Source organism: Megalops cyprinoides, chromosome 3 (genome assembly GCF_013368585.1).
Source record: "Megalops cyprinoides isolate fMegCyp1 chromosome 3, fMegCyp1.pri, whole genome shotgun sequence".
Lineage (NCBI taxonomy): Eukaryota > Metazoa > Chordata > Actinopteri > Elopiformes > Megalopidae > Megalops > Megalops cyprinoides.
Window position 1 is genome coordinate 9,400,873 of NC_050585.1, and position 14,603 is coordinate 9,415,475.

At 43.4% G+C, this 14,603-nt stretch overlaps 1 protein-coding gene across 1 annotated transcript; it reads left to right on the forward strand.

Annotated features, from left to right (window-relative positions):
* Positions 1-1,905: 1,905 nt before the first annotated feature.
* Positions 1,906-12,567, forward strand: wscd1b (WSC domain containing 1b). The gene is made up of 8 exons (XM_036525554.1): positions 1,906-2,306; positions 2,515-2,629; positions 6,103-6,287; positions 7,502-7,623; positions 10,131-10,302; positions 10,933-11,097; positions 11,501-11,701; positions 12,168-12,567. Exons 1-8 carry the CDS (start codon positions 1,925-1,927, stop codon positions 12,518-12,520), a joined length of 1,695 nt encoding a protein of 564 aa, XP_036381447.1. The 5' UTR covers positions 1,906-1,924; the 3' UTR covers positions 12,521-12,567.
* The last annotated feature ends 2,036 nt before the right edge of the window (positions 12,568-14,603 follow it).

Sequence of the window (14,603 nt, forward strand, 5' to 3'; positions counted from 1 at the left end):
CATTCTGCGTTGTTGAGAGACACCATGCACGCGTGTGAATATGGGTCTTTCACCAATCCGGCCTTTGAGGCGAGGTCAAACAGCTGTGTGGATGCGTTAATTTGGGGGCTCTTTATGCCACGGCATACATAGTGGGTGGTATGAAAGTATGAAAGAAGTTCATAGCCCGTGAGGTCCGATTATCTATTCTTGGCAAAAAGGCAGTCACTTTATTCAGTTTGAACTTGCGATAAAGTAAACTAATAATTTTGACATGTGACCTAAAGCTCTTGTAGGCATTCATGCTAAATCAAAGGAAGTGTAATTAATTGAAATGATAACCGTAGAAAAGACTGAGACAGGTGCATATTAAACTAAGAGTGTACTACAGGGAAAGCAATGCTGTGCATAGTATGCAGACTCCAGAGACCTGACTGACTGTTCATATAGCAATTTGCTCTCTCTTGCTGTTTCTAATGGCTGGGTTGACTATTCTTAACATCCCCCGCTGAATGAAGACCTACAAAACATCCCTGTGAAAATTCACAGATATGATTCCTCTGTTATTATTAAAGAATAAGCAGTTGTTGGTTGCTTCCTTATTGACTCCTCTGATGAGTTGGTCAGACTGCTCTGTTGTGTCCAGGTATTGATGTTTTTTAACAAGGTATGGCTCATGTGTAGGCAGAAATTGAGGTCTAAATGCTACAACTCAACTTGCCTGGGGTGTTGCCTGGGGAGTCAGTCAAACAGTACTGTAATGTTCAGCCTTTTCTTAATGTTCAGCCTTTTCTGTAAGGGCCAAGTTTCCCAAAGACAAAATGCTGAAAAGCAGCTTTTAAATGAAAGCAACGGCACTACATTTGTTCTCATGGATTAAGTGTCCATATTCAGCTGTGACACTTCCATCAAAGAACTGTGTAAAATACACTGGCACAGTAGTGCTACCTCAGCAAAGCAAAGAACAGATTTATGGAACGCCTAGTGTGGTCCTTTTATAAATGACCAAATGTTGGACCTTTCCTTCAAGTGTTGTTTACATGTTACAGCACAAAAAGCTCTTTAATCTGCTCATAGCACTCATATGTTAGTATGTTATAGATTCAGGGGAAAGTGAGGTTAGTACCGCAGTCATAATTTGCATTTAGTAGTGTCATGGGAATATAAAATCTGAGTTAGTACTAGCTCCTGGCACCTTCTACAACTAGCCACTTTGAGCATCAGCTCTGTATGGAAGCAGAATTTTTTGTCTCTGTATCCCTGTGAAACAAGACATTAAAAGCTTCATGTTAGTCTTAGGGGAGTATTATCTTGTAGTACAGTTATGTTTGAGTAAAGATCAGAGAATGGTTACAGGATTACATAGTAGAGACTGAACAGAATTATGTGGATGTGAAGCCTAGCAGCTTCATGATTAACACAGACACAGTACCTACTTACACGCAGCAGTGTGGTTATTTGGAAGGAAATGGAGACAGAGCAAAGCTAGTGTTACTTTGTCCTCTAATAGAGATACACAGCCACAGTAAAGTCCCCAGCCCTTTATATTTCTCCACTGTCTCAGTTTTATTGCCGAGTGTAAAAAGAGAAATATGAGCCTCAACTTGGATCTGTCTGGCTTCTATTTGAACCACAGGTTCATCAAAGCCTCGGTGAGAGAGCCTGGCATATGTTGCCGTGGAGACTGGTGCCAACAAGGGATTTCTGCACCTGCTGCCAGCTAAATCAAGTCAGCTGCCACTGGAGGGCATCTGAGGGGCCTAACAAGATCTACCCCAGACATGCCTGTGTGAAATAATCAAACAGGAAGAAGCTTAGGAATGCACTGTAGTGGGGTGTGGGAGGCTGTCTGGAATGACTAGTCAGGGCAGGCCTCCCATGAAGCTGTAGACCCCACGCCTTCCCGCTTGAGGTGCGCTGGTCCACAGCGGGACAGAGAACGGGGATGGCTAAGCCCTTCTACAGGCTTCAGCGCTTCCTCCGACGGGTGCAGATGCTTCTCCTCTTCCTGGGCGTGGCCTACATCATGGCCGGGAGCGTCCTCCTGCTGCAGCGCTCCAGCCTGGTGGTGTCCCAGAGGGGCTCCGCCAGCCTCCCTCCGCTGCCCTCCCTGCCCTCCCCGCCCAAAGCCGCCGAGCCTCAGAGGGCAGCGCCGAACAGGGAGGGGAATCCGGGTGACCCCTCCCACAGCAGGAACGGGCCACGCTGGCTCATGTCCCGGAACCTGGAGATCCGGCACCTTCGACGGCGCTGGTTCCACAGCCTCATGACGGAGCAGGAGACCCGGGCAGAGCGAGGGCCTGCGCACAGGAAGGTCGGCCACAAAGGTAATCATTGGTCACAGCCATATTGCTTTTCAGCATGCAGCGCACTCTCTTTGAAAATATTATAGGTCTGAAAATTCTAAGAATCTTCATAGAACAAAGGCATACATAAGAAGGGTCTCTGTCTATGATTCTGTTTGTAATTCTGTTTAGAATTTCCACAAATGTATTGTGTCCTTACATTTCCTTTTACTTCTATTTAAATGAAAAGGAACCTACATTGGCTGCTTCTTGGATGACAAAGTGGATCGAGCTCTTGGGGGGACTGTGTTTTATGACTTTCGAAAAATGACTAGCACCCTTTGTCAAGACACCTGCTCGGAAAGGTAAGCTCAACTCTTATCCCCCATACACGTGAAAGGTCTGGTACTCAGACAGATAGACAGTTGCGGTGCAGGTGATTGCACACTGATTGAAATGAGCAAATAAGGAAGCAGATTGTGCAGCATTCAGGCTGTTTCTGGCAGTGAGCCCGCTGGTGAAGTTGAGCTGTGATTGGGAGGGGAGGTAATTACCTGTGGGCGCTAGGTGAGGTCGAATGATTAGTGTTGATGGAGTTGGCAAATGTGCGCATCCATTTGGCACCACCAATTTACCAGATAACCAGGTGAACGGCTGGTGCGGTGTGTGTGTGTGTGTGTGTGTGTGTGTATGTGTGTGTGTGTGTGCATATGCACACATATCCTGTACATGCAAATAACAAGGATACTGAAGAAAGTCATATCGTGATTTTGTGCTGTGAGATATTTTGTCACTTCATATTTGAATTTTAAACCAAAGATTAGCCTCTGAATGGATATATCAGGTATATTCTTCTGTTAATTCCATTTTAAGACTACAGGCACAGCTGAGTGCATCATAAAGAACTGGCCCAGGAGAACATAATAAGTGAGAAATTCATTGGTAATAGAACGGTGGAATAATCTTAAGAATAGTGTGAGGAAGGCATTTATGTTTCATTGAAAAGACAAGTTATTGCTTTAAAGACAGGATTTTCCTTATGATAATATTATCATTTTAATCAAATCTGTCTGTCCTATATGTTCATTGGAGATTTATAATGGACACATTTAATGGCCTTTCAGGTTTAGTTTTGGCTCAAAGGTACACGCTATACCAGTATGTGCCCCCTTGCAGGTGAAATTACTAAAAAAAAACAAAAAAAAAACAATGAATTCCTGCCAAGGGGTAGGTTGCCACAGTAACCTGCAGAGGCAGTTTGTTTTCGACTGAACTGGATTGGTGAAACAATTTGCAAAGACTGTGTGCCAAGGTCCATGGAGCCATTGGCCACCCACTTGGAACAAAATCACGCTATGGTTGTCACTTGGCTCGGACACATTGATACACACCAGGGACTTTGTGGCAAACTGATAGAAAATTGCAACAGGTCATTTCTAGACCACTTCCATCTCTGGCGTTATAGGATTTAGAGGAAATGGGAGTCATGTCTGCGCTTCATAGTAACTTACACTGTCAGAGGTAATCCCGGATTTCTATGGCTTGAAGCAGCCTGTCTCACCCACTTAGAAAGAATGTCAGTTCGGGTCAAAGCTATTGCCCTGGTCCGTTTCTGTCAGAGGAGCTTCCCAGCTCAGGTGATGGACAGGGTAGGGTACAGCCTGAAATTAAGGTTGGTAAGGACAGCTCGTTTTAGAGTTGATTTTCAAAGAACCCGTTTGCCTTTCTGCTTTAAAACCTTACAGTCAACACTGGTTTAACATGAAATGCATCATATTCTCGCACAAGTAAAAACTCTGGAATAACATGTCTCACCTGGTCTATATGCTTGTACAAGACAGAAAATGTCACGTAATCATTTCCCTTTTTATTCAATATTCTATATTCATATTGGGACTGTAATACATAGGTAATCCTTTTCATGTAAGAGCAAACAGCAGAGCAACAAATAGTCAAAGTCAAAAGCAGTTGTTCCCAGAGTAAAAAGTTATTTCTTTTGTTAATAGCAGAATACCCCATTAAAGATGATATATGTGAAGCTGTTCCAGACAGATGCACCTTTATTCATGTTCAAGGGATTAAGAGGCAATTCCTTTTGGCCATGACTATTAACAAGCACACCATTTTTGCAGATTACAGTGTGCCTCATTGCCTGGGTGAATTGGTCGTGTCATTTCGGGTTACTTTCATAAAATAATATTGCTGATGATATCACACAGCTCCACTCCCTGCAAATCAAACTGCATGTCCCCATTGACGTGGGTCACTGTGTCGAAAGTGTCCTCACGGGTAAGTGAAAACAGCACCAAAGAAATGTACCACAGGAGATGAACCAATGAAATAGAGGTGTGCTGAAAACTTCATATATGGCAATTGGTGTTGTCATTAAATAGTGCTGCCTGAACAACCTAGCAACATTAGCTACATTTTTAATGAATGTTAACAGTGGGGTCGATATGGCTTATTCTTCCAGGCTTTAACAGAATCAACAGCTGCATTTGGGTAGTAAATCGGTTATTGAGATGAATGGTAGCTTATTCTTTTTTTTTTTTTTAAATGCACTGGGTTAACTGTGAAGCAAACAACAGAACAGATGCATGGTGTAGCTCTTCTAAACAATTTAATGTAAAATTCAAAATACAGCCATCATTTTTCAAAGCATTACCCTAATGCAGTCTATTCAGTTTTCATTTCCATATGTTCATACTGGGGTTTTTCATAATCATGTGTTTTTTGTTATCTCTTCTATTATGAAATTTCCAGAATGGTAGAAGGACGTTCTGAAGTGTGCTTTCCATCTGCTAATCCCCCATTTACTGTGGGAATAACATAGCTATTTTTAAGCATGTGATAAAGCTCCAACCCAAATGCTTCTTTCAAGTTCCAAGAGGCAGGGATGTAATGGGACTCAAACTATACTGTCAATCACCCAGTCACTGGTCACAAGATCTGGCTTCCTGTGCTGTAATTCTCTATGGCTTTGAAAATTTCCTACATTTAGATATGGAGCAAGATTAATGTGAGACGGGCTGGTTTTTTTTTTTGGTTGATTTGCATTTTCCCTTAAAAGGAAAGGTTGATTCTGAATGAGACTGCCGTGCACACGTAGAATGTAAAATGACAGGCGTCTGTGCTCATTGGGATGTATGGAGCACATTGTGGCATAGATCAGGGTGTAGGTACATTAGCGCCATTGCCCATTTTGTGTGCGTCATTCGCCTGAGGCAACAAGTTTGTTCACGGCAGCCACCGGTGCCAGATGAGAAGAGGCAGCTGCAAAAGTTAACCTGTCCGGAGGAAGGTCGGGTTCCGCTGGCTCTGAAGTGACACCACAGTTGGGTCTTTGTCAGATCGGGGGCCCGACCCTCACGGGAGGACAAAAAAGGCTCTGTGTGAATGCCCTTTCAGCGCCGCCACCTGCTGCGCTCCTCGCTAAAGGAAGGAAGTCATTTTTGGATGCGTTTTGCTCAGCCTGCCATTCCATACTTGCGTGTGTCTGAATGTGTACCTCCCTGTTTCAATGTGTACAGTAGATGTAGATCAGAATTGTCCTGTAGAGAGTGATGACTTATTAGCATGAGGATTAGGGTATATACTGTATGTTACAAAAGCATAACACTGAGAGAGAGAGAGAGACGATTTTTCACCAAGGGGTTTTAAGGAATCCATGTATTTATGCACTACATTAGCACAGACATACCAGAAGTTAGAAGTCATCGATTACCATGTAATATATAGTTTAGGGGATGAAAGAATGTACTTGTAAGCAGATGCCCCACATTGATGGGAGTATTTTGGCTGAGGTGCATCTCTGGGTCTGTTTCTCTGTTGCCTGCAGCGGGTACCAGTTTGCGGGGCTGGAGTACGGAGCAGAGTGTTACTGTGGCAACCGCATCAGCAGCTCCCGCGCGCGGGAGGAGGACTGTAACCTGGACTGCAAGGGGGAGAAGGGCTCCCCCTGTGGGGGTGTGAGCCGCCTCTCCATCTACAAGGTGGAGGAGCTGCTGCCGGGCCAGCGGAGATGTGAGTGCCCACCCCCAAACCCCCCCAAGAGCCCCCCCCCCCGCAGAGGGATGGCCGCAGGCTGGAGCGCGAACATCTGGCGAACACCCTCAAGCTCCAGCCGCAGCCAGCACACAGTCTGTCCCGGCACTGCACAGCTCCCGCATGCCTGTGTCTGGCATCTGCAAACGCGCCCACCCCCCACACACTTATCATTACACAGATCGCTCTGACCTATTTCATCAAATATGTCTCAGTCTGGCCAGAACTGAGCTGGATTCATTTCAGCGCACACAACATCGTCTCGTGGCCAGTTTGCACTGTCCAGACCCGGTTTCCTTTTTTTTTCCCCTTGTTTAACCCTTTAAAGTATAACAGTGTCTTATCTTTTGTACCCATATTGCTTGTATACACAGTATTTTGTAGAGCTGCTCTGAGATTTGATCAGTGAATGGCAGCGGGCCAGCTTTGTACACAAGAGCCCCCTACTCCAGTCTACAGGGCAAGGCTGTTCTGTTCGATGTGTGTAATGGCAGAGAGTCAGAGAGCAGAGCTGATGTGAGCTCTGGCACAGCTCCTGCTGTGAACAGTGCTGCAAGTGCACAGCATAATCAAACCCAGGGGAATGGTGGAGATGAATTAAGAAGAGCATGGGAGCAGCCTTGCCTTTCTTTTTCACATCCACGAGACAGGACTCTGAAGACTGGCTGGAAATGCACACACATACTGTTTGTGCCAGGCTCTCTTGCTGAAGGCAGGCTTTCTGGCAAACTGCTGTCACTTCATGGGGAATTTTGAGCTTAAAAGAGACAGTTTTTTGGTATATTTCACATGCAAATAAAAGCTTGCGTGCCAGGGACCTCCTGACATCATCAGCTCTGGCTTTGCATGCGTAAACTAGCTGGGAGATTATTAGCTTGCCCTTTAGGCTTTGTCAAAAGAAATGACTCAATAGCGGAGCTTGAATTCTTCAATTTAGAATACTGCTCTGATGTACTGAACAGTAAAATTCCTTTTAGATCACAACAGGTTACAGGTTACAATGGATTTAAAAATGCCTGACCAAAACAGCAGAATATTACAAAAGTGACACCTTAAGCTGCTGATTGTAATGCCGCTACGCTGACCTAAAATGAGGTCTGAATCATTAAGCACAGACACACCTGGCAGTGCACACGCAGTTCAACTCCTTGTCTGTAGCCGCCTGACTGTGGAATGTGTCTCCCTTTTTTTAGACAGGAATGTGCGCTATCGTGGGTGCTTTGAGAGGCCAAAGAACACTACTGCGGCCTTCCTGGTCCACTCCGTCCAGCCCAACCTGACATCACAGTCCTGCATCGAGACCTGCACGAACAAGGTTCCCATTATCCTCCCACGCCACCAGTTACTCAGTTAGCGCCGGAGATTAGCATCGATTGCTTATGCACACCAGCCTCAGTGCTGGGAAGAAGGTCCCTCTCCCTGCCATGCTGATGAGGGTTTGATTTTTCAGGGCTTCCTGAAAAAAAAAAAAAACAGTTTCGCTGTTTAAACTTTAATGTGCTTCTAACGAGAATCAATGGATTCTGTAATCAATCTTGTGCACCAGCTTTGCTGGTGAGGATGCAGCATAATTATGGACCTCCCATAGACTGCTGTGCAGCACGCACCAGCTGGGAAATATTCTGTGTTTAACTCAAGCTTCGTTAGGGGGGACTACGTATGCTTCCGAAAAACAGCCATACAATACATCTGGTAGCTTCAGTTTCAAACTCAGGCAATACTGAGATGAATAAAAACATTCAGATTAAATTAAATTAATGGATAAAATAGCTTGGACGAATGTGTTCGTCTGTTGTAAAATTAAAGCAGAACTGACATTTTGTTGTATTTCAAAGCAGTAGCTAATTTTGCCCGCAACAAAGAAGACTCAACAGTGGATGCATTTTGACAGTGCCTCACGCTACCACACACCTGCAATCTTCAAGCATTTCTTGTGAAAGTGAAGTGCACTTAAGCCCTCCAACAGGCTCCACATATACAATTTGCGTAATATAGGGAGGCAAAGTACATGAAAAAATTGCATGGAGCTGAGCTTGGTCCAACACTGCGACGTGTTCTTCATAGAATTCATGTACTGATTAATGGAAAAGTCCATGCTGTTAATTAGCAGATACAGCACATGTTGTTTCTGTATTCATTGAAAATGGAAAACTGAAAAGTGGCTTCATGTATTCATGTCCACCTCCATTTCTTCCAAAATAAGATTTATATTTTGCAATCTAGACCTGTGTCTGCAAATCCATTGCCCATCTCCTGTAACAAAGCAGAACAGAATATCAGGAGAAACTAGTTGTAACTGTATGGGAAAATAAAAAGTCCAGCCTTATAATTTACAATTAAAAATATGTATTTTTACTACATAGAAAAGGCACCTATTTTGAATCATTAAATCGTCATGTTAAGTATGCAGCTCTGTGTTCCTAAACTGTTCCTTCATTCATGTGTTGGCTCTGTAAAAGGTAGACTACATACCTGCGGGTTTACATTGTTACAGGTCTTCCAAAGTCTGTAATTTAAAAAAATTATATTTAATCAAGCCCTCTTTTCACACCAGGCTTGCCAGGTTTGGCTTTTTCAATCAAAGAGCCTGAGTTGCTGGCTTGCTGTCCTTTAAAAAAAAAAAAAAAAACATTGCATCACATTACCATAAGAATGCATTTTGTGTTGCAATATTAACAAGCACTAATTTTAGCATTCCCTTAGTGACTACTTTGTTGCAGAGAGCCAGTTGCCAGTTTGGAAAAAGTGAAAAATAAAAGACCAAAGTTAAGATTATTGGGAGGTTGCTTTTATTTTAGCAGAGTGATATTGTGGCTTTGGCTTTTTTTTTTCTGATGGAAGACCCCACTTTATCTTGGCATTTTGAAATAAAGACTGACAACCCTGTTTCACCCACTACCTCTACCTGGTTCCTGTCCTCAATAGCAGGCCTCCAACCAAACATACACTAGTCAAACATAGCACCTAAGAAGCAATATTTCTTGTGTAGCAACCATCCTCAGGCTACTTTGAAACAGAAAAATAGTGTTCACATGTGCGGATTATTACTAATCATGAATTAGTTAATTAACAATTAGTTGATTAATAATTAAATGATAACTATTAATAATAATTAATTATTACTACTAATAAGAAGAAGAGTGGAGAATTATACATTAAAATCACAATGAGAGGGCAAGTAAGTAAAATCACTGGCATGGTCTTCACTTGACCATGTGGAGTAGAGATTTTGCAGACAGAAAACTAAAAATCTATTAAAAACACAAAAGCATAAATCCATAAAAAATTAGTAAATCACCTCAGGTTTGCAAAACAACAAAGATGGTTCTCCATATCTTGAAGCTTAGGACATAAAACATTAGGACTCTTCAAAAATATGTCCATAACTCCTCAAGGAGTTCTTGCAAAAGCAAGACAGGTGTCATGTAGCTCTACATGGCTTGTTATCTCTACCTTCCGTAGGTGTAGTGTTATGTAATCACTAGGAAAGACTTAGAATTTTTTAATTAAGATACAGAGAATTAAATAACAAACTAAAATAAAATGCCCTGGTGTGCTTAATTTCAATCCAAAACAGATCCAAGTGTTACTTTGGCATCTGTCAGCTGTACATTTAAGATGTACTTGTAGGTTTTATTTGGGCAGGCTTGTTTGGCAGGCATTGACTTTTTGCCTGGCAGATACATTCAGACACGCTTATATCAGTAGTAAGAGTTCTGCAGCTATAGCTAGTGTATCATGTGTTTGTGCAGTATGCCAGCTGTCATGATGCATCTGTGTGGTTTTGATGCATAGCTTTAATGTATGGTGTCACATGGTCAGGAGCTACCCCTGGCTGTTCTGAGGAGGCCGGACTGTTTCTGCGGCTATGTGTCCCTGCTCTTCACCCTCCACCAGCGAGCCGAGGACAAGCACTGTGCGCTGGCCAATAGCACAGCCCCCACTGCCTCAGCGGACCGGGACTACTACCAGGTCTACCAGACACCTGTGCAAGGTAAGGGTCCAGGAATTGGGGTGGTGCCAAACTGTCAAGACAAAAGCGTTCTGCTTTCACTTCACACGAAGGCATTTAATTCATGCATGTTTATTAACCTTTATTTGACCAGGTAGTCTCATTTAAAGTAAAATCTTTGTGACAAGAGATGTCTGGACCCACATACTATAGCAGCAATATTTGCTGATGATGAATGAGGAATTCACAGGTATTCACAATACAAGGTTAATAGACATAAATCTGGTGTGATTTTGCTTTGATATTGGACAATAAACTCCCAAACATGCACTGTCAGCCAAAATGTCATCATTTATCAGACTTTTGAAATAGATTTAATCTATTGTAGTGGCAGTGCCTCTTGAAAGCAGCTCTCGTACCAGCAGGCTTGATAATCCAATGCCCTTTACCTATATCCTGTTCAAACTCTGGGCCATGGAAAGGCTCACTTTGAGCATGAATGAGAACCATTGTTATTTTCATGTTTTGTTACCAAGTAATTTTCCAAAGATGGCTTTGTACCAGGTTATGTCAATGTGTTTTACACTGGTATCAGTATTACATGTCCAAGGCAACATTTGTAATGCACGGCTGAACCTGCTTCTAGGTGACTTGTATCTGTGCTGCTCTCAGACTCCAGGTGCACTGAGAGGAAATTTCTGCCAGAGAAGTCAGAAACACTGGTAGCCCTGTCCAGCTTCCCTGGAGCAGGCAACACCTGGGTACGTCACCTGATTGAACTGGCAACCGGCTACTACACAGGCAGCTTCTACTTTGATGGCACCCTCTACAACAAAGGTGAGGTTTTATAGAATGTTCATTGTAAAATCGTTTTGGCATTGATGAGGAATTTTGGCATCAATGTTGATGTAATTGCCTTGAGTCTGCCTCAGTTGATGACAGACAGTTATTCTGTAAATATTCTGTAATAATTCTTCTTGTAAATTTTATTTAAAAAAATAATCTCTGCAAAAATACCAAATAGAGAAATGCCTATACACAAACATTGATATTGCTAAATTATTAGCACTGTTAAAACTGAATCAACTTACCCCTACTAGGGCAGATCACAATTTATCTGGCTGAACTAGACAAGGTATCTAGAAATGTAGACATGAATGACTGACTCGAAAGTCGAGTATGCAACACATTGGCTTCACATGGCATGAGGTGAAACCTTTTGCCTGTGCCTCTTGTGTAGGTTTCAAGGGAGAGAAGGATTACTGGAAGAGCGGGCGGACCATCTGTGTTAAAACCCACGAGAGTGGGCAGCGGGAGATCGAGATGTATGACGCGGCCATCCTGCTGATTCGCAACCCCTACCGCTCCCTGGTGGCCGAATTCAACCGCAAGTGCGCCGGACACCTGGGCTACGCCTCGGAGCAGCACTGGAGGAGCAATGGTAACGGAGGGCATGCAAGGGAAGGTCTGCCTCTCCTGTATGGAGTGTATGGGGAGGGAAGTGTCACTCGCCTGTGTGGAGTATATGTGACAGGAAGTATCCCCTTCCTGCGTGGAGTATATGGGGAGTGAGGTCTGGCTCTGTGGCAGAATGTCTTTGATTCTAGTACAGAGAGGTCAATCTACCACTAGTTTAACCCTTTCGCACATAACTTATTTTATGCTATGTAGTGCGCATGTTACGTTACATGGCCCGTTTTGTTTTCATTAGCATTATTAAGCTTCTCATAGTTTTCACCACCGCATTTGCGGTATTTTTTTGAGTAAACGCTGTTTCCTCAAAGCTAAAATTAGCTAGAATTTTTCCAATCTACTGTTCTAATCGCACCAGTTTTACCATACGCGCTAAATGGTGTGACTGTATGCGCGAAAAGGTTGATATTCTGTCATGTCTTCCTGCTCTTCAGAGTGGCCAGAGTTTGTCAGCAGCTACGCCTCGTGGTGGGCGTCCCACGTGCTGGACTGGCTGAAGTATGGGCGGCGGGTGCTGGTGGTGCACTACGAGGACCTGCAGGGGGCGCTGTTCCCCCAGCTGCGCCACATCGCGGCCTTCCTGAACGTCAGCGTGACAGAGGAGAGGCTGCTGTGTGCGGAGAGCAACCAGGATGGCCACTTCAAGCGCTCTGGGGGGCGGCGACAGGGCTTCGACCCCTTCACCCCAGAGATGAAGCTTATGATCGACGGTTACATCCGCACTGTGGACCGCGCCCTCAGGGAGAGTAACTACACTGGCCTGCCCCAGGAGTACCTGCCCAGATGATGAGGGGTGCCCTACACCCTACCCTCCCAGGACGGGCAGAAAGGGGTTCAGATCCTGTTCCAGCACCGGGACTTAGGGGGTTCCAGTCTCCTCTGTGGAGAAAGGGTGAGAGTGGGTAGCACATGCCTGGCTGTGGGGGGGAGGGGGGGGGGGGCACATAGTGAGAACTGTCCCTCAAAACCCAAACAGCTTCTAGAGGCGTCTTTGATTTCACCGCTGTCGTTCTGCTAAGACTTTCACTCAGAAGTGTCTGTCTCACGATAAACGTGTCATCGACTGGTGCCAAGCATGGCAGAAGATTTTAGAAAAGATTAAACACGACTATCCCAGACTGTCGTCCCTGATCAAATCATCGAGAAGATATCAGGTCATCCAGGGGGAAGCTCAATTTTCATACAATTTTTTAGTGTTGTTTCTGTAAATGAGAAGGGTGATTATCACACTTAATCTCAAAAATCCCTTGAATTGAGATCAACAGAGTTTAGAGCAGCTGTTTGAAAAATCTTCATTACAAGGTGCCCTCTGTCAAAAATCTTTACCTTCTAATCTTTACCTTCTCCATTTGGTTCACTCTGAAAAAAAAACACTGTAACATTGTACTTAAAGAACACCTTTATAGGAACAACAAATTGAAACCATGCCTGAATTACAGCTGCCCTCTACAATGTCCGTATGGACCATAATGATTTTTGAGTTCAATATACTACTGCATCCTGCCAGCTTGTACTATTAACCTGGAAATTCATATGCCAATCCATTAGTACCAGTGGATGATCTGGTAGTTTCCAGTTTCCTGGTAGGAAGTTGGCTGAGAGAGGGGTGTGTTGTGATGGAGCCCAGGAAGGCTACAAGCAGGGTGATCAAGAGAGCCAGAGAGTGGGTCTATCTGGTGGTCTTGAGTAGATCTGCCTTGTGGTGCTGTTATTTCAATGAAATCAGCATCAAGCTCATATACACAAACATACATTTATCTGTATGTGCTGCATACCTTAATGTAGCACCAGGGCTGGTAAGGATCAAGGTAAAGTTTTTGCTCTGACTGCTCTCTCCTTCACTTTAGTGGTATTCCCGCCTCAGTGTATGTTGTGTTAAAATACATCAGCGAGAGGGTGTCTGAGCTGAACATGGCTGAACTGTCTGACAAACAGAACACCACAGATGAAGTCACAATGTGCATTCTTCATTCTGTGTTCTGGTTTTTGAAAGTTGTATAAGATGTCAGTGTCCTAACAGCCCCTGCTCTATAAAATACTCATCAGGACAAGTCTCAGACATTCTAACCTGTCATATTTCTATATAATTGTTCCAGCTCTTTTTTACCCATGGAAAATTATACTTCTCAACAACAGTTAAAACAGAGAAAGTGCCTGAACATCCTAATCATATTTTTGAGCACCAAGTGTTTGCAGATTTCAGAATGAGGTCGCTGAGCTGTGCCAATAAGTCGATAAACTCATTTCAAAAATGGTAGATTTCAGTATCCTGCCTATGTTTGTCAGAATGCGTTTGTGTCTGTTGTCGGCACTGTGCTTATTCCAAGAAGGTCTCTGCTTGAAAGGTTAAATTGGTCTTGTTTGAAGGAAGAGATGTGTAATTTTCTCCTTTGTTGGTGGAAACCATGAGCTGAATCAAGATCAGCATAGTTAAAGGATTTTATGCTGTTAATTTGTTCAGGCTTTCTTTTACTTCAGGCCATAACAAATGTTCTCTCTTGTTACTTGTTCCTGCTTTTCTGTGTATTTCATAGTCTTCAAAAGGGGAAGGTCTCCAATATTCAAACTGCACTGTAACATTGATAGATAATTTATAGTTTGCGGCACACTTTGTCTGAGGATGATTAATGTTATGTTATTTCCGAGCTCCCCAGCCTCTGCCTCACCCTTGAATGTTGAACCATTTCATCTGTCATTTGCAGTTCTTTAGAAATCATTCAACTAGAAAAATGAATGTCATCTTGTTTGTACAAGAAGTGCTGTTCCTATTAAAAAAGGCTGACATTGCCTAGCATTGATTTGTTATTAAAATAATTCAGTGGAAAATGATTTATAGACAAAGGAGTTGAACTGTACTTAATGATTTTTTT